This window comes from Corvus hawaiiensis, chromosome 14 (genome assembly GCF_020740725.1).
Source record: "Corvus hawaiiensis isolate bCorHaw1 chromosome 14, bCorHaw1.pri.cur, whole genome shotgun sequence".
Taxonomy (NCBI): domain Eukaryota; kingdom Metazoa; phylum Chordata; class Aves; order Passeriformes; family Corvidae; genus Corvus; species Corvus hawaiiensis.
This window is the reverse complement of record NC_063226.1, coordinates 20969666-20990512: the sequence shown is the minus strand read 5'-3', so window position 1 is coordinate 20990512 and position 20847 is coordinate 20969666. Positions and strand designations below refer to the sequence as shown.

At 41.4% G+C, this 20847-nt stretch overlaps 1 protein-coding gene across 1 annotated transcript in view; it reads right to left on the bottom strand.

The window, feature by feature from the left end:
- Positions 1-392: 392 nt before the first annotated feature.
- The window catches only part of ABCB7 (ATP binding cassette subfamily B member 7), a 36172-nt gene continuing 15717 nt past the window's right edge, over positions 393-20847 (bottom strand). The window contains exons 5-16 of the mRNA XM_048319097.1: positions 15848-15980; positions 14718-14986; positions 13472-13560; positions 13298-13385; positions 12484-12658; positions 10916-11073; positions 10220-10383; positions 9925-10054; positions 9268-9439; positions 5574-5677; positions 3918-4025; positions 393-1381 (exon numbers count right to left, since the gene is read on the bottom strand). Of these exons, the coding sequence (XP_048175054.1) occupies positions 1163-1381; positions 3918-4025; positions 5574-5677; positions 9268-9439; positions 9925-10054; positions 10220-10383; positions 10916-11073; positions 12484-12658; positions 13298-13385; positions 13472-13560; positions 14718-14986; positions 15848-15980 (1809 nt within the window). The 3' untranslated portion in view covers positions 393-1162. The remainder of the gene's footprint in view (positions 1382-3917; positions 4026-5573; positions 5678-9267; positions 9440-9924; positions 10055-10219; positions 10384-10915; positions 11074-12483; positions 12659-13297; positions 13386-13471; positions 13561-14717; positions 14987-15847; positions 15981-20847) is intronic.

The window sequence follows — 20847 nt, the reverse complement described above, 5'->3', positions numbered from 1 at the left end:
CCTGGAGCTCCTCCTGCCTCTCCTTCTTCCCTGCCCTCGTGTCTGCAGGGCTGCTGCTCTCCCATGTTCCCACTCCTCTCTCTGGCTGCAGTTGCTCTTACACGCACAAGGCTTTTCCTCCCTTCCTAGGTCCATGATCCCAGCAGTGCAATGCCCTGTTGCTGATGTGCTTGGCCTTGGCTCTGTTGGACACAGGAAGTTTCTGGCACCTTCTCACAGCAGTGACCCCTGCAGCACCCCCCCGCCCCCCCCAACACACCTGCAGTGTCCTGCAGATCCCAAAGACTGAGGTTTCCTCCCACTGGAGAAGTTTTGGCTGTTGAAATGAGGAGATTATTATAGCAATGCTTTCAGCATTATCCAGGTCATTTTCTCATACATTAATGAGATAGTAGAAATTTATGGAAGTCTTTATTGAATCTTAATTGCTCCCTAAGACCATGACTGAACTAGAAAGAGCGACTGCATTCTGCTTTGACTACTACAGCAGATGTTGAGGATACAGAATCCTGAACTTGGATTTGTTCATTTTTCACTTAAAAATACTGTTAGTTTTCCTTTAGAATGATACCAATCCATTTCCTGATAGTGCTGTATGAAAGGTGCTTCTGAAAGGTGACAGGAGTAATTCCAGTATTTAGTTTGCTACTAGAAGCCTAACATTTTGTTGAGGCTGTTCTTACTCTCTGCAAGGAAGAAGATTTTAAACCAGAACGCCACTGAAGAATTTAAAAGACATCTTCCTCACTAGCAAATGAGTTCAAATTAGCCCAATTACAATTAAAACATGACGTATTTATCAACCATCAGTGATGAGAAATAATGTAAATCAAGGACAAGTCTGTTTACAATTTAATAATCCACATCAAGCGACTACCAGGAGAATTTACCGATGCCTGAAAAATTGCCATAGATTACACTCTTGGTTGGGAAGTTTAAAGTTTTTGAAAAAGCTCAGCTCTTGCAGATGCCACTGAATATTAGAGATTCCTAAAGATGCAAAAATAGAACTCCTTTGGTTGAAATTACGTCCCTCTGTGAAACTGTAAAATCCAAAAAATGCAAAACCCAGAAGTTTTTGAATGCTGACTTAAAAACAAGAGCTGCGTATCACCATATTCTTGTGAATTTTTAACCTGCTATACAAGATCCAGGATCATACTCAGCATGAACAGTTCCCACAGCCTTTCACACTGTTGATAATTTCTTCTTCTAGCTTCTTCCTTTCCTCCTCTTTGGATGTCCGGTTATTTCTCTCCTCCCAGTTTGGATGGTTGTGACTGTGGAGCACTTTGCTGCTCTGTGTGTGCCACATTTCATAGTAGAGATTGCTGGGATTTGCCAGGAGCTCTGCGTGCCTGCCACGTTCTGCAACTTTACCCTGCAAAACAAGGGCAGTAAGTCAGGAATCCACATCACCAGATCCTTAGGAATATGCCAGCCTATGGACCACAGGTTCATGGTATGGATTAGAGCAGTTATTAATGAGAAGGAGCTTGAGACAGCAAGGAAAAACTGAATGCACAGCGCACTCACTTGTGTGGGCACTGCCAGCAGAAAACAAGGAGCCGTGCTCGTCTCTGCCTGCAGGTGCCTTTTGTCAACCTGGACAAAATCTAAAGTCCACCAGCATGGAAAGTTTTACACTGTTTAAACTGGAGGAGTTATTTAAAGTAAATGTGGACCTCTGTATGAGGAGCAAGGTGTTCAACTACTCCTGCAAAGATCACATGAATGTATCAAAACAAACACATATCTGTCTTTGCTTGGTAACAAACACACATGAAGGAGCTAAAAGAGAAGAGCAAACAGAGGGACAAGCAAAGCACACCTAAGATCAAATCCTGAAAACAATTAGTGTAAACTGTGCTTTTATAGGTGCTCTGTAGCTCGTGTCACTGCAATCACCACCACAAAAATTGTGTGAGTGGTTCAGTTCTCTGGGCTGTTCTCAGGAGCAGACAGGATTTATTGACTATCAGCATGGAAAGGAAGAGTTGGAGAGGAGAATTCCATGAGAACTCAGAGAGAGGAACACCACCACTCTTCAAAAAACCAAACTCATCTTCCTACTTCAAGAGACACATTCACTGACTTCCAATTAAACTAATATATTCATTCTCCAGCCACTCTTCCTTCTGGGGGAAAGGACAGCATTATACAGACAACCACGCGGCTTTGATATTAGTTCTAAATTCTGATCTACAATTAAATCTACTTCCTTGTGACATCTGCTGATGGACATGCTGGGAAAAAATTTGGGTCTTGGCACTTCTATTAGTAGTTATGCCAGTGGAATCTGAACAAACATACACTTGATCAACAGAACTGCAGAATTTATTTAAATCCTTTAAGTGATTAATTTGGAGTAGAGACCAGGCTTTTGAATTATGGCTTTTTTTTAATAACTCTTGACCAATCCTCAAAAATGGAACTTCTCTGCTCAGCTCCACAGCATCAGGATCTGTATCATTACTCCAACATTTACTCACTCAGGAATGATTCTGACTTTACCTCGGCAAAGGTGCTGGAATTGTGATTCCGTGATTACCACTGCTAAGCAGAACCAGCCACAGTCATCCTGGCTCATCCCTGCTCCTGAGCCTTATTTACCCAGCTGCTAACACATCAATCCTGCTGGGATGAGAGCGGCACACGTCAGCGCTGCCTCGGGAAGCCGGCGGGCACCGGCGGGGATGCGCTGCCTCCCTCACCCTCAAGCCCATCCTTCAGGAAAAGGGAGCACCCTGGCTCCTTCACAGTTCGAGGCTGTGCTTTTATTTTTAATTTAACAGTTACACTACAACACAAAACACACTCTTAGGAAGCTGTGAAAACTTGCATGGAAAACAAAAAGCTGCTGATTGCCTTGTGACACGTTACAAAATGCTTGCGAGATGTTTTAACGTGCACTTGTAGAAAGGATACACCTTAGGAAAGGATTGTTCAGCAAAAGCTGAAAAAACAAAGCAGATCAAAACCAAATAAAAACTCCATGGAGCATTGCAAGTGATTTATTCCACTACTTCATCCTGAGATTCATATAAAGCTGAGTTTTGTGTAGCAAATGTCACCATTTCATAAGATATTGTTCTAGTTGTCCATGAAATCATTGAATGTAGTGTAAGAATAATTTATTTGCTTTTAGATGTGTATTTTAAGTCCCTAAATACACCTATGAGCACAAGCTTATAAATAGCAACTGATAAAAATGAATGCAGAGATAAATTTAACATCTATTATCAGCAGATTAGAGCACTGTACTTTCAGAATTATCAGTTGAAAGAATAATTATGACGTTATGATAAGGACATTTGTTTATTTTAAATCTCTTGCCAGATATGGGTAATAAAGAAAAAACTGGACTTTGGATGAGTGTGAGGTAACAGCTCAACACTGACATTAGGGAACCAAATGTTGAAACGTGTTGGTTTTTTCTTAGAAGAGAAGCCTACAGAAAGGGAATAATCACACTTTTCTACAGGTACAACAGAGAATGGTGCTCAGATTTTTAACATAATTAGGTTGAACAATCCTGCAATCGTATCTGCACAGAAACAGAACATGCTGTCCTCTCTCTTTCCACTGAGAGGAAAAAATGGATGTATGTGAAAAACAGACACTCACTGAGCCATGAGAGTGAAGCCTAAATTGGGGGAACACATTAGAAAACTTCATCTGACAGAAACAGGCAAAAAATTAGATTAAAAACATGCAACAGTAAGGCATAAAAATAACAATGTACAAGAGAGTCACACAGGCCAAGTTTGGGCTGGAATTTTCAAACGTGGTTTATTTCTAAACAAAAAATTTCCAGCAGCTTGGTGGGTGTGTAATAACTCAAACTGGACACACAGAGTCCCTAAACCAACCCCTGCTGTGATGTGAAAGTCACACAGCACCAGGTGAGCCCTCACCTGATCCAGCACGATGATCTCATCTGCATCCACCACTGTGGACAACCTGTGGGCAATGAAAATCGACGTCCGGTGCTTCACCATTTCCCTCATGGCTTTGAGAATGTTCTGCAAGATTGGAATAGACACAGACTCTTACACGCTCCTGAGTGGGATGAGGAGAAATAAAATGCTGCTGGAAATATGCAAATTACTGTAAATAAGTTTTGAGAAACATCTCTGGTACTGCTACAGCTTCCCAATAACAAACAGCCATGAGTACGTACAGGAGAAACAGAAGAGTTCCAAACATGAAATATCTGTGGTTTTACAAAGCCTCAAACTGAAAAAAAGCTTGTATTCACAGAAAAACACAGCTATCCCCAGGGACAAAGGAAGAGAAGTGTCACTTCATTTCAGGGAAAACTTCCCCACGGAGCCATGCTGCACAAGCAGCAAACAGCAGTAAAAGCATCTGAAAATAAGAACTCCTCATGGTGGTAATAATAATGCTTTCCAATGAAAGTTAAAGAAAAAAATCCCTCTCAGTATTATGCCAATGTGGAACAAAGAGCAATTCTGGGAATTATCTATCTATCTATCTATCTATCCAGTGTTTCCTTTGTGAGCTCTATGCCATCTTCCAAACCACATCCCTCTGCAAGGAGCACTGACTGGGAATTTGTGCCCTCACTACCCTACGTGAAGTGTCCACTTTATTTCCCTGAAAATTTTTGTCACAAAACATTTCCATTCCCAGGCATACTCTTGTGGAAAAGCCTCATTTTCATTGCTGTCGTCCATGTGCATTTCAAAACTTTCAGCTTTGCTTATAACTCTGGCATAGATACAGCAAAACAAGAGAGGAAGAATCCAAGAACTGAGTGTGATGTGGACATTTCTGGTCCATGAGGAAGCTGTGCTACATTTCAGTGCTGTGCTATATGGATGTATAGCTCATATTCTGGATGCTTTGCATCTGGAAAATGAAAGTAATTTAGTGATTACAGGTCAATAAATTCACTCAATAATCTGCATAAGTGAACAGAGCTGTAGCTTAGCTCATTTTTGATGACATTAGCTTGGGAAATTACTGCTGGTGCTGAGAGTTTTGTGCTTAAGCAAAGATGTTGTTATGAAGCCTGATGCAGTTCCTGTCACAGTGTCACCACATCCATGTCACAGCCCTTCCTGTGGAATGAACACAAATGAATACCAGCACTGCAGGTCACACCTACCTCATCTGCATCTGCTGCACAACGAACAAGGGGGGGTTTTGTCCTGCATTATGTCCCAAATATTTAGAAAGCTGTTTTGATGGATGCTGGATTGCATCTAAACACCTTCTAAAGTGGATTGGAAAGCTTCACACTTCATGGCCACCTGAGGTATTTGCACCAGTTTCAAGGGATGAATGTGTCAAGGTGAATGGGACTTCCAGAGTGGAAACAGAAAATAGCCCAGAGACAGCTGATATCCCTCACTGTCTCCCTCCAGGTAGATGGACTGAGCATCTCTGCTCTGCTCTTAAGGACAACAGCTTACACACAGCATCTCTTAATAACGCTGAGAAAACACTTGAACAGAATTCTTTCTCAGAGGAAAAGAACATGGAAAAGCATCAGAATCAGACATCATTGCACCACTTAAATTTTGGAATTTTTTATCCCAATTTACCTCTTCTGTAATTGAATCTAAAGATGATGTGGCTTCATCATAGAGAAAAATATGTGGCTCCTTTAAAATTGCTCTAGCAATTGCAACTCTTTGCTTTTCTCCTCCTGGATGAGGGGGAAAGAGGAAAGAAAAGAAACAAGATTAAGTTACAATTGTGATAGTCTAAATTCAACAGCAGGACATGATTTTTGAGGGTTGGTTCTTGGTTTATTTCCTTTTTCTAATAGACATCGTAGTTACTGCTGACAAATGTCTGACATGTTACATAAGATAGCACACAAGTTCCTGCTCCCTGGTAAATTTAGTGATTCACGATTGCTCATCCTTTTGGAAAAGGACAGAGAACTATTTTGTATCTGCTCCAAGGCAAGAGTCTCACAGAGGTGAGTAACAACGCTGTACAGTTCCTCACTCTGTACACCTGGCAGTAGGAGCCCATTTTCCTGGCCTAAGCTCTGCCCCATCCAGCAACTCTGCACTCACAAATCTCGTTTGCTCTCACCAGTGCTCTGTCCATGCCTGCTGTATTGGATTTCAGGCATTTTGCTCACACATTGTGTCTTTCAGGCCTCTCCTTGATATTCATCCAACTTCCCACCCCATAATGGCAAATTTCACTCAAGAACAGTTAATATGGTACTGAAAACCACCTTCAGCCTGCAATCTACAGCCTGGTGGTTTCTGATATAACCCAGTTTCAGACTAGTTTCCTTCCTTAACAATTCTTACAGCCAACATCTACTCAAGAATAACTCAGGGCAACTTTTACAGACAGGAAAACAGGTGCACTTGAGAACTTAAAATCTGCTAAACATTTGGTACGCGACGCAAACACGTCACATTTGTGCACTTGTCCTCCTTTGTTTTACTCAAGACTTCAAAACATTCCATTTAATACCATTATATTCTTGTTAAAGTTCCATTGCTATCAGGAGGCAACATGCTTTCACAAACCATTTAAAAGGCTGGTGGTAATGCTGCAGTTCACATTTTAAACTGTCCTTGGCAGAACTCAGTAGCAATTAGAACTGTACGATTTACTCAGTCTATTTTAGTGTTCTCTCCCTCCCTCCCCTACACAGCATCTTCAAAACTCACAGCTTGACAATATCCATGTTTGAAAGACAGATTTCTGTAACCACATCCTTTATATTTGCAGCAGATCCATTTGTCTCATGTTGTTCCCCATTCACATTCAGGGCAGCAGCACAGTAACTGTTCCATTCACAAAGTCAGGGATTTGGGGCTGTTGCAGCTCTGCCTATTACACATCTATCAGCCAACGCTGATGTGGGTTCTACTTGGAATAACCCAAACAACTTGTTTTTCATTCTTTATTCTTGATGAATCAATCCTTGAGAACAGTGAGAACTGCACGAAATTCTACTTCACCATTTAAATTGGTAAAGCTGCATTTAGCTGCATCATTACAGCTAAAACCTTGTTTTTCCACCGTGCACATAAACCCCTGGATTTTAAAGAGAACCACTTCAATTCACACAGCTTTTACTCCCCCTATTTCTGCCACAAAATAACAGAACAAATCAGGACTTTGTGTTCTCCTTAGACTTAAAGAAGCCTCACCCAACCAAAAAAAGCCCAACAAACTGATTCTGACATTAATCTTTGTAAGAATTTAGGGAGCCAACCTACTATTGAGAAAACTATAGATTCCAATTAGCAGTAACTTTCTTACAGAGCAACTGAAGGAACTCAGAGCTTTCCATTTGATATCTCCAATTCTTTGAACAATGACACCATTTCTGAGAGCATTGGCCTGAGACTCCTGTACCTTGGCTCCACACATTCCTGAAGCTTATCTACTACTGGTATTTGTCAATATTCATCTAATTGTTGAAAAGAGGAAACTGAAGCTTTTATTTCAGTGGAGGATGCCCACTCAGAGCTCAAAAGAATTCCACTGTCTTTCTCCTGAGTATTTTACATACTCTTCCTTCTTTAAATACAAACAAAGCAGGAAAACACAACTCCCTTCCCTTTCTAAACACCACCTTTGTGGAAGCACTGGCCGGTGGGTGCTTCTGACCATCCCAGTGGCAGCACAAACTGAAGGATGGAGGAAAGGCAGAACCCATTTTCAGAAAGGCTCCGTTACAGGAGTCTCGAGGGCAGAGGGAAACTCAATATAACCCCACACATTGGTCCAGACTTCGAAAAGGGACATGGAATCATTCGGGCTGGAAAAGCCCCACAAAACCATGGAGTCCAACTGTTCCCCCAGCACTGCCAAGGCCACCACTAACCCATGTCCCCAAGTGCCACATCCACACAGCTGTTAAATCCCTGCAGGCCTGAGGACTCCACCACTGCCCTGAGCAGCCTGGTCAAACATTTGGGTGAAGAAATTTTTCCTAAAATCCAATCTAAACCTCAACATAAGGTTAAGGCTTCGAGCAACCTGATCTAGTGAAAGATGCCCCTGCTCACAGCAGAAGGGTTGGTCTAGATGATTTTCAGAAGGTTCCCTCCAACTGAAACCATTATATTCTTCTATAAACACCAAGACATTTCAAACCTATTGTCAGTCAAATCCTCTTTCTAGCAATTATGAGTGTGGGGAGACAGGCAGCACAAGACAAATCTTTCATTGTTAGCACGATTCTCTTCAGTTCAGTTCTGCCAGTACCTATTTAGCACCTTCTATTCCCTCACCCAGATCTGTGCTTCACATATTTTATTTCCCTTCTAAGTTTCTCCATAATCCCATTCTGCACCGTGTACACTTTCTCCTGCAGACACATTCTGGGTACAGGCTGTATCCTCCCATCCCCTGTTTCAAAGGGACCAGGACTCCTTACTGCAGCAGCTGCAGAGAAAGAACCACCCCTCAGAGCTGTCTCTGCAACAGGCAGGACCTCTCTGCACCCACTGCATCCCTCTGCTCCTGCATGAGAGGGCCCAAAGCACACATAAAGTTCCCAATTCTAGTCCACTACCCAAAAAGATCATGAGAAAAATAATTTTTACTTAGATGCACCTCCAGCCTCACTTATAATCTCATTTAACACTATCCCTGAAAATACATTCCTTTGAATATCTTGCAGACTACAGCTGCCTTAAACTGCAGACCTTCATATTAATATTTAGCCTTTATAGGTAGGTATTTTGGGCTCCTCTCTACAAGGACATTGAGGTGCTGGAGGGTGTCCAGAGAAGGGACATGGAGCTGGGGAAGGGTCTGGAATTTAAATCCTATGAGGAGCAGCTGAGGGAGCTGGGAAAGGGGCTCAGCCTGGAGCAAAGGAGGCTCAGGGGGGACCTTGTGGCTCTGCACAATTCCCTGACAGGAGGGGGCAGCCAGGGGGGTCGGGCTCTGCTCCCAGGGAACAGGGACAGGAGGAGAGGGAACGGCCTCAGGCTGGGCCAGGGGAAGTTCAGGTTGGATGATAGGAAGGATTTCTTCACTGAAAGGTCATGCACTGGAACAGACTGCCCAGGACAGTGGTGGAATCACCATCCCTGGAAGTGTTCCAAAAAGGGGTGGACGTGGCACTTGGTGATGTGGTTTAGTGGGCATGGTGGGATTTAGGCTAAAGTTGGACTTGATCTTGGAGATCTTCTCCAACCTTAATGATTCCGTGCTACAAGCTAAATAAGCTAAAAGCAAGCCTGAGGACTAAACTCTGCACGGAACTTTGAGGCAGCAAAAGGGATACAAAAGCTGTGAGCCAACCTGAGAGCTTGAGTCCTCGCTCCCCGACCTGGGTGTTGTAGCCATTGGGCATCCTCAGGATGGCCTCGTGGATCCCTGCCAGCCTGGCCACTGCATACACCTCCTCTGCTGTGGCCCCTGTTTTGCCATAGAGCAGGTTGTAGTAGATGGTGTTATGGAAGAGAACAGCATCCTGCATTTGTGGGAAGCACATTTTAAATAAGAAACCATGAACAACAGCTTCAAAACTGTCCCCAGCCCGTGAAACAATCAATACAGAACGGCTTATATTTTTCTTTACAAAGCCTGAAGGTAAAAGTGTTTCGGGAAATTTCTTTCCCCAAAAAAGGGATTAATATATTTTGTGTCCTAAATATGTATGTCATGTGCACTTTCACCAGTGTGCTAACTCATTAAGGGTGGTAATCAACTATAAAGCTAAATCACTTAAAGCTGCAGGCAGTTTCTCATGGGGAGGCTTAAACACATTTCAAAATTGGATCTATATGATGATGCATATAAAAACCTAATATTTCCTGGGGGGGAAAAAAGTCTAGTTCCTTTGAAAGTCACCATGAAACACCACTGCTTTAGGACTGGCCTTCACTGAACCACAGTGCCAGATACTGAGATTTACTGTTACAATGGACTATCTGGGGAGAAGGAAACATGGAATACCTGAGGCACAACTCCTATTGCCTTTCTCAGACTTTCCAAACTGACATCTTGGATGTTCTGTCCAGCAACATAAATATTTCCTTTCTGAGGTTCATAGAAACGAAATAATAACCTCACGATGGTACTTTTCCTGGAATTGAAAAGAATTGAAGTTAATGTTACATCCTGGTTTGCCATTTACAATCTCCAATCGGAATTGATGTACAAACAGAAATAATAAAAAGCAAACACAAGCAGCACCACATTTAAGAAACTAAATTCTGCATTGATTGGCATATTTAGTCCATTTACCCACCCTGACCCACTACCTCCTACAATGGCCACTTTCTTTCCTGCAGGGACTTCAAAGGACACTCCAGCAAGGACTTTCTGCCCCTCTAGGTATTCAAAATGCACATTGTCAAAGGCGATGGAAGCAGTCTGGGGGGTGATCTGCAGGGGTGGAGCCAGCTCTTTGTCCTATAAAAAGAAGAGCTCCACTTTAACTTCTGGGCAGCAGACATCTCCAACACTTCAACAAGCTGAACAGTCCCTTTCCCACCTCAGAAAAAGGCAAACAGACACTCCAGCTCAGATATGTGGAAAATAATCATAATTTGCTGCACAAGTGACATTGGTTTGCTCTTCCTTTTCCCCAAAGGAGGTAAAAATTCCTGCTGTAAACAGTCAGCCTCATAACTTCTTTCGCAATATAGTCTGCATCATTAATTACCAATAAAAATTCAACCACGAGGCATGAATACTTAAATAAAAAAATCTCAACACCAACACAGCTTCAGTGAAGGAATTTTTGCTTCTCTGCAACAACAAAAAAAATCAACTGCTATTGCAGTAACTGCACTTAAAGAAGAGGCAGAACAGCAATCTTATACACAACTCTTTTGTGAATAAAAATTAAACCTGGAAGATTAGGACAGGGTGAAATGATGGCATTGCCACAAACAGCCCTATTAAATACCCAGATACTTCAGGAAAATAAGCTACTACTTACTTTAATTTTGGTATCTACACTGAGAAGTGTAAACAAGGTATTCATGTCTATAAGAGCTTGTCTTGTCTCTCTGTACACTGTTCCCAGGAAGTTTAGGGGCAGAGAAAGCTGGAACAGCAATCCATTCACCATTACCAGATCTCCAACAGAAAGGCTGCCTTAAGACAAAAGGGGTGTGAGAGAATAAGGAGACTTGAAGGGTTGTCTTGTTAGGATGCACCAAAAGACTTAAAAGAAATGATCAAGTCAATCAAGTCTAATTTCTTTTATCCCATTTCTAAACCCAGATGTTTAAATAGCAAACGAAACCCCAGAACCCACTCCCAGATTTTATACAGGTGTGCCTGAAACTAATGGCAATGTTTCTGTGGATTTCACTTTTTAAAAGATACAATAGCACTGGCAAATAAGGCAAGCAGCATATACAACATCAGATTGTACAGCTGTAAAATCCACAGAGAGGCCTAAGGAAGTTAAAAGGGGAGGAAATAATATATGGAAGCACAAATCAGGAAAGACAATCTTAAGTACAATTACAGACAAATCCAAATGATAGAATTTGTCATGATCAAGAGAGAGCTTTCATGCTGTATATACCACAGAGCTGCTAAAACACACTGAGAACCTCTGGGCAGCTCAGTATCAAACAGGCTGATCAAGGGAAAACTCAGGATGACACACCAGCTAAAGGTAAGTGCCAGGTCAGTTCAGCTGAAACAGGCCCAGAAAGATGATTTAAAGCCATATTTCGACCATCCTGCTTAAAGCTATTCTAAATCTTCCTAAGAACAGCCATAAACTGCACCTACTGACTGATCTGTTCAGTGTAACCCTTCCCTGCCCTGGCATCTTTAAAAAGGGCAAAGCAGATGCAAGAAAGAGCACATGGTATAAAGGTCTGCCCTTCAAACACTTCTGGATGTTAACAGTCTTTAAAGCATCATTATTTTTACTCTAAAACCACCTTGCTTTAGCAGAGCTTTATCCCAATACTGTATTTGAAGCTTGTACTGTGTCTTCCTAATCAAGCAGGCTTTACTTTATGTAGTAAATTAGACAAGTATAGAGCATAGAGAAGCAATTCTTTTAATAATGTGCCGTTATTAATGTAAGGAAAGTGAATTATTGGTAAAAAACTACTGGAGACAAAGCACAGGGGTATATATACACACTGAGTCTTGCCAACATGGGAAGGGAGAACGGCAAAAAGAAAGGATCTTGGGAGAAGATCCACAGAAATATTTGTATTATAGAAGTGCCTTTCAAAAACCTTCAAGAAAAACTTCCTGAAGTGACATTTTCTTGGGATCTTTCTTTAACTGCTAAACTTTTAAAATGTTTTTGATAAAATCATAGTATGATTGAGAGAGTCATCGAGAGAGAGAGAGATAATGGAATTAATAATACTCCAAGAGGTAGAAATAGACAAAACCTAAGCAAGAAACTCTCAAGCAAAACCTCTCAAAATGAACTATCACATCAACCCTCAGTTAATTAAAACTAACACCTCTGCTGTGGATGACTGAGGTAAAGGACACTCATTTTAGGCTTACAGACAGATGAGTTACCTGCAAGAATGCCCTGGCTGGCGAGCACCATGATGGCTGTTAAACCGACGCTAAATATAGCGCTCTGGCCAAAGTTGAGGAGAGCTAAAGTAGAGGTAGTCTTCAGGGAGGCTTTTTCATAGATCTTCAGGAACTCATCATACCGTTGGGCTTCGTATTTTTCATTATTGAAATACTACAAAACAAACACAAATGGTAAATGTGACAGTGTCAAGGATGTTAGACTGTTTAAGTGGCTATAAAATCCAGTATGAACAGACTACGTGCACTGACACACACAGCTCCTCTCCAACAGTTCTAGGGACTAAAGGAAAGAAATCACAGAATATCCCGAGTTGGAAGGGACCCACAAGGATCATCCAAGTCTAACTCCTGCCCAGGACACCCCAACAGTCCCACCCTGTGCCTGAGAGCATTGTCCAAACACTCCTGGAGCTCTGGCAGCCTTGGGGTCGTGCCCATTCCCTGGGAGCCTGCTCAGTGCCCCACTACCCTCTGGGTGAGGAACCTTTCCCCAATATCCAACCAAAACCTCCTCTTCAAGACCAAGTTTACTCTTTGCAGAAATTGATGGTCAAGGTGATTCAGCCATGAAAGAAACTTCTCACTCTTTATTAGCAAAGAGATTTTTTCAGCCCCCCTAACAACCTTCCTGCTACTCTGTCAATGCCACGCAGTACTCTTCAAATGAATAATGCTTAAAAATACGCTATTTTTCCAAATATGCAGTCCTATAAAAGATGAATCTTATGACTCACTTCCCTAAGGCTGACAGAAGCAAGACAAAGAGCCTGGTAGTAAAGACTGGCCTTACCTTCACAGTCTCATAATTCAGGAGCGAGTCAATGGCAGCGTTACCGGCATCGTTATCAGCTTTGTTCATTTCTATCCGAAACTTAGTCCTGGGAAAGGAAGGTTTGATCCAGTCACGAGTTCAAGCTGAGGCATCAGAGCACCCTGATGAATGTGAGGGCAGGGCCTGCCTTACCTCCACTGTGTAATTCCTATCGTGAATGCTGCATAGGCTCCCAGCGTCCCCAGAGTGACCAAAGCAAACTCAGCACCGCATTTGTAATACTGGAAGATTTAAAATCAAATGGAAAAAAAAGAATGATCATCATCATTTTCAAAATTTTGCCGTTGTCTCCAGCTAAGCTATCCTAATTTTAAGACAAGAAATGATGGTCCTTCCCAACACAATCCCTGCTCTGAACAGCTTAAGGCTAAATAAAGGCTTAAACTCAAAAAGAAAGCAGCAAGAAGGATTTAGATAAAAAGATTGGAGGCAATAACCAAGAGCTGGTGTGTATAATACTACAAAGTTATTTTTCACATTATAAAACATAAATGCTGCTGATGCTTATGCCGTTTTCACAAATAAGCATTTGTTTCCATGCTTTTTGAGTGGATTTTGAAAGAAAGCCGAAGACTGTGGAAGAAGAAATAAATGGCCTCGCAAAACAACTTAGGAAGAGTTTTCTGTATTTCAGGGCACATCAGGAGAGGAGAGCCCTAAGGAGGGTTGGCTGACAGCCAGCCTGGTCTGCAACTTCCACTGCTTAGAAAATGTAACCCAACATCAACAGGCATTTCACTGTTCCATTCAAACTTAAGTCCTTCTAAAAAGGCCAATAAACAAAACAAGGTTCTTGTTTTTAATTTAGTCTAAGATACGTAATCAAGATTTAGATTTCTGCACCCAAATAATACCCACAGATCCTGACTTCAAAGACAGGAAGTGTGATTTATTTTATAGAAGTTCAAATTTCAGAGTATTAAGCTTAAAACTTGCCAGAAGCAGCCTATTTTCCAAAAGCTAATGTTCACTTTTAAGTTCTGGATAAGTTCAGATCAGTATTCAGGAAAGAGCCAATAATCACTCCCTTCTCTACCCTGAATACACTAAACAACAACATTCCTGGACATTTATATTCTGTTTCCATACTACATTTGACACAGTTTACTTTTCTAATTTCATTTCTCCCACAATTCTGAAGAAAAACATTAGAAACTGTCCACATGAATACAACTGGCTGAAGAGAGGTTTTAAATGTCCAAATAATTTCAAGTAAGCTGATTTAAAGCAACTGATATTTGAAAATTAGGGATTGCTCTCTTTTACAGTAGTTGCTTTCACCCTGTAAATTCAATTATTGTTATTAATACTCTGTAGACTTTGGTAAGAGCATTACTCCTAAGTGAGACAATTCCAACGATGACTAAACCACACTTACCAGAATTCCACTGACCAGAGCCACTTCAAACATTGTAGGTCCCAGATTAAACACCAAAGCACTAAGAACAAAACTGATGCCCCTTGTGCCTCTGTCAATGGTTTTTGACAGTGCTCCTGTTTGCCTGCTTAGATGGAAGGCCAGATCGAGGTTGTGAAGGTGCAGGAAAACATTCTTGGCTATCCTCCTGATTGAATTTTGAGCTACTTTCCCAAATACTGCATTTCTCGCTTCATTAAATAACGCTGCCCCAGCTCTTGAGATACCATCTAAAAAGGGATGAAAAAGTTTACAAAATGAAAATAATTATATTTTCAACTTCCCCTCATGCATGAAATTACACTAGACTCATTCTTTATATATTTTCAACAATTTTAGTTCAAAGGTAATTTATACTTAATTGGCCCAAGCTTTATGCAATTTTTCATTTATAAACCATTGTGCATGCATTTAAATCAGTTTCTTTTGCAGCTGGTTATAAGAAAGGGCAGGATTTATAATCAAGAATAATTTCTATAAGCATTATTTCATTTTTTAATTGGAATACCAGAAGCAAGGTCAGAGAATATTGGGAAGAGACATCAACACAGTAACTGTGAAATAGTTACAACACTGAGGGCTGGAGCCCCTCTGCTCTGGGGACAGGCTGGGAGAGCTGGGGGTGTTCACCTGGAGAAGAGAAGGCTCCAGGCAAACCTTAGAGCCCCTTCCAGTGCCTAAAGGGGCTCCAGGAGAGCTGGACAGGGACTTGGGACAAGGGATGGAGGGACGGGACACAGGGAATGGCTTCCCACTGCCAGAGGGGCAGGGATGGATGGGAGATTGGGAAGGAATTGTTCCCTGGGAGGGTGGGCAGGCCCTGGCACAGGGTGCCCAGAGAAGCTGTGGTTGCACCTGGATCCCTGGCAGTGTCCAAGGCCAGGCTGGACGGGGCTTGGAGCTCCCTGGGAGAGTGGAAGGTGTCCCTGCCCATGGATGACCTTTGAGGTCCCTTCCAGCCCAAACCACTCCATAATTCTGTGATTCACAACCAGCTGTGATGCTCAGCAGTGCAATGGTCAGGAGCTCTGCTGAGCCCCTCCCTCACTGCAGACCCTTAACTCCCATCCCCAGTTTGGGAATACACTCACAGCCCACGAGAACAGCAGTTGCCAGGGTAGCCACAGTGCTTGGGGCATCGCCGAGGTTGAGCACGTTCCCAGACACCTGGTTGAGGTTGTCCACTGCATATTTAAACATGAAGGGAACCAGTATATTCATGGCCTGAAAGCAGGAGCACACCAATTAGACCACTTGCATTAAAACAACTATTTATGCCTTCTATGGAGCATACTATTTTTTCTGAGATTGCTCTAGTGTTATATTTAGTCCTTAAGTACTTAGTGCAGGTGAGTTGGCTCCTTATTTCAAGCACAATGTTCTCCACTATTAAATCTTCGCTGCTGGGACTGCAGGGTTACTTTGTCTCTCTCATTTTAAATATGGATTAAATATGTCTCCTCTTAAATACGGATTTCTATCCTCAACAAACTGCACACTGCAAAGGCCCTGGAAGTGAGGCTGAGCTCTCAGGACAGCATGAGAGTCCAGGAAATGAATCAAGCAGCAGCCACTGCATGACACACACAGTGCTACTAAATTATGTCCTCATTTGGAGCTGCTTGCTCTTTGTGATGCTGACAATATTCAGTGTGAAGCAGCACTGTTACACAGGAAACCCCTCACCCACACATGGCTAACACGGCATCACTGGGATGGATTAAACCAAAGCTCCTGGGAAGTCAAAGAAAATAAGCTGACCCCTCCTTTGTCTCTGTTAATACTCCCCTAAAATTTAAATAATGCTTCCCATTTACAACATCACTCTAAACTTTAACTTGGTATCTATTAACCCTGGGGTTTGGCACAACAGCACAAAAGACTTTATAGTCTACAAGACACTACAAATGGACTTTAAAAATACGAGTTTTCAAACAAAAAAGTCACATCCACCACCTACCACCCAGTGGGTCACTGCACACTCCTCTAAGAGCAGCAAACCCCAGATCCATCTCCTCTAACAGTGGTGGCCCCTCAGGATGAGAAACCCCAAACAAATGGAGATGTAAACACACCAACTTCAGCAGTTTTTTATTTGCACAAGCGTAGCACAAGAAAATACCGAAAATCTTACAGAAAACATAACATTCCTAAGTCTTGTTAATGTGCCTTTGTTACATTGCTCATTTATACCAACAAGGAAGGCAATTTACAGACAAACTTCATATAATTAATAGAATTTCTTAATTCAAACTGCTCTTAACTGTTAAGATTTGAAAATATGGACACAACTTTTTTAGCAGTTGAACAAATATGTGATGACCTATAATGTTACATTCACAGCAGATGTTAAAATACTTCACAGCGAGTTGACTTTGCTTAAAGTTGGCCTCATTTTTTTAAAGAATTTGGAAAAAACTTGTGGGTAGATGACAAATTATTGCACATGAGAAGAAACAAAAAACAGAAACCAGATTGATACAGATATTTCAGCTCTCACCACCAAATGTTTTGGATACCCACTTAGATCTCAATTGTATTTAGGGACATCTGTCAGAGCTGAAAGCCCAGGGAAAAAACTGTAAATTAACTGGATAAAACTAGATTTTGAGAGCAAAAAGTGGTAAATTCATTCTTAAGTTCAAATTCAAGGGGGAAGACAGACTTCCAGAAATTCTAATGACTGTCCCAATATCCAATATTCCCAGTTTTACAAATTATGGCAAATAGTGGAAGGTACGAACTTCACCAAGCAGAGTAATTGGAGCTTTGAAAATATTTTTGTAAACTATAGATTTAAAGAGAGAAATGTAAATTAATTTTTTGAATCTGTGCTGTGAATTTTTTCAGACAGTGTTTTAGGCTAAAGATTTAAATGCAAATGAGGAAGGGATCCATTTTCTCCTCTTCTCCCATGTCTCCCCTGTGAAATACATTATAAAAAACACCTCAAAATTCTCAACACAGCCTAATTTAAATAACTCCTGAGAGGAGATACATGAGATCTGAAGGCACCTGGGTGAGGTTAGTGCTGGTTTGTTAGTGACTGAGAAAACAGCTGAAGATCAGGTCCTACTTCAAACACATTCCTCTGGAACTTGTCCAGCGCAGCCTGAGAGTCCCTCAGCCACAGCTCCCCTTTTAACAGATGGGAATTGTGGAAATCTCAAATCCCTCTCCCTTCCCCAGTACAACCAAACAACCCCACTTTGCCTTCAGAGTTACTGAAACTCGATTTTGGGGTGGCATTTTGTTCTTAAAAAAGATGAATCTACTGCCATGTGTGTTCCAGTGACAACCAACATGACAAAGTGCAGGTTTTCCTGGGAGAGACCTCTCAGGGGAAAATAAGAATATTGTAATGCAGATGGTCTTGATTTGCTGCAGATTCTCACAAATCTCTCTGCAGGGATTTTATTTCTCACTCGACTGTGCTACACTACAGGTAGTTTTGAAATAGAACTACAGATATATTTAAAGTCCATTTAAAGAAAGAGAGATGGATTCTTTAAATTGCTGTTCTCCACTCACAATTAATTTAACTGGTAACAGCCTACAATTTTGCAGAAATGTCTTCTTTTACATCAATATAATTCTTCCCAATAGAGTTTTAAATGAAATTTAAAGCCTGGTCTTAGGTTATAGTTGTTCTGACTCCTTGAGGGTAAAGCTTGAATAAGAACAAGGCAGCATGGTATTGCATTTCATTAGCAATCAAGACAGTCTGCTTTCCAGTAATTTAAAAAGAAAAGAGTTAATCTTACAAAGTTTATAGCAAGAGATGAGAGGCCATTACTAGAAACAGGCCTTTCCTACTCAATTTGTTAAATCAATGAGATCACGCTCATAGTAATGGAAACAAAATTTCACCCTTCTGCATAAATTCAGTTCTCTCGTCATATTTGCTGGCACAGAACAAAAAGCTTTAAGCACACCTTGGTAGACCATGAAAATCTACCATGAAACACAATTGTCTTACACAATATATCTATACAGGCTTCCCTCCTCTGCCTAATGCCTGAAAGCTTGATAACAATTCCCATTAAAAAGACTCTTTTAATATGAATTTGTACATTTTCTATTTCTGGGTTTGAATTAATAGCTTATCCTTGCCTGGATTTATTGGAAAGCAAACACAGCACCCATGAAGTCATCCCAACTCAATTGCTCACATTTAACAGCAGGTTGCCCTGGAATGAATCATGATTAAATGAGTTTAAACTTTTTTTTTAATGACTGCACTGTTTTAAGCTGACAGTGCAACATCATCTTTATTCCCCCGTGGGACTACATCACTTGTAAGGCAAACAGCCTTATCTTTCATTTTGCTCTTCCCAGCATTTTTTGTTTAATAAAGATGATGGATTAATGACAGGCTGAGCCCCAACAAGATAAAACTAGTCCACAGTGAACTGTTCTTTTGCCAATAATTCACTGAGAAACGTTGGCATGAAGATGACTGAATTTATCTCCAGACCAATGTAAACATACACATCCAACAGCTCCATTTGTGGAGCTACACACAGAAATCCCCATCCCTTGTGGAGGCAAGACTGCTAAAGAAGCTCCAAAATGTGGTCCAGATGAGGGAAGAAGCACCTGGCTTCATGCCTTCTTCAAATTTAATGATGACCTGAACTACACTTTTTCCAGTAAGAAAAAAACCCAAACCGATTTTAAATACTTTTCACCTGAAACTCCTCGAAAAGCCAACGATTTCAAAAGGTTTATTGCAATTATCTAACTCCATCTGAGCCCCCAGAAAGAGCTCAAACACCATGATCACAGGTACATGCTTCAGTGATCAGATAGATGTCGTTATCTTTGCATGCAGGCGGAATTTGCAATTCAACCCTTGTGTCCTGCCTCCTTAGCCAAACCATTCCTGCTCTGAAACTTAGGGAATTAGCAGTCAGTAGAAATGCAGAGAGTCTGAAAGAATTCTTCGGCTCATGAATAACACATGCCTGGTCTCTGACCAGGAGGCCAAAACCCATTCCAGGCTGACAGAGGTGACAAGTGATTTTGTCATATTCATGTATTTAATCCAGCTCCTCAGAAGCCTGAGCACATTTTTCCTTGTGCCACAGAAGAAAAAGGGAAGAAAGAGAAAAGTAAGGAAGCATTTGCTATACATACACCAATAGAGAAGCCAAAAAATGTGGGGAGAACATGGAAAAAGAAAAACCAGATATGCAGAACCTGAGCACGCTGATCTATGTGTCTGAAAACACAGATAATGCTCTGGGTACTCCTCTCACCTGCCTTCCTCTTGCATCTTTCAGATCGTGTACACACGTCTAGATGGGCTATAAATATTTAAGGTAAAAATTTAAAGTGTGCCATAATAATACAACAAATCTTGCAAGGAAGAAAAGACCTTACTAGCCCCAGAGCAGACTCCATCCTGTCATAAAAAGCCATACTAACAGCTCGCTTTGAAGGCTCACAATACCACTGGCAGTTATGTGGAGACAAAAAGGAACCAAAAATCACAATAATTTGTTCAATGACAGGCAACTGGGCCCCACAAAAGGAGTCAAGACAGATTGTAACTGCAGGCTCTTCAGTATCTGCACACAAACTGGCTTTTGTTTTGAAAGTGAATTTTACTGAACTGGAAGATTTAAAGAGACAAATTATTTCTCAAGCAGGACAAGGAGAAATGATCTCCAGCTGTTTTGTGGGTAAGTGACCAAAAACTGGGTGTGTGTTCCTTATATTTATCCCCTAGGGCTGAGAATTTCATAACCTATCTGTCCTCTGTGATTCCTTGGAGTTTTCACAGAATAAAACTGAAGCCACCCTACAGCCTCTGTATTTTAACTGGAAACCTAACTTTGTAAATTCAGAGGTATAAAACCTGAAATTTTTTTGTCAAACTCAGAAGAAGCTGGCCAAAAGTCTTACAGAAGTGTTTCTTTTGGGGGAAGGTGACTTGTAGCAGCCATCATGACCATACAGTTCTCTGGGCAAACCCCCTCAGAAGGAGGGGCCTTCAGACAAAATCCACAATAAGGATGTAAATCCTTCAGACAGAATTCCCTTTGTTCCATAGTGTACAAAGAAATCAGGCCAGGTCTGCAGTGAG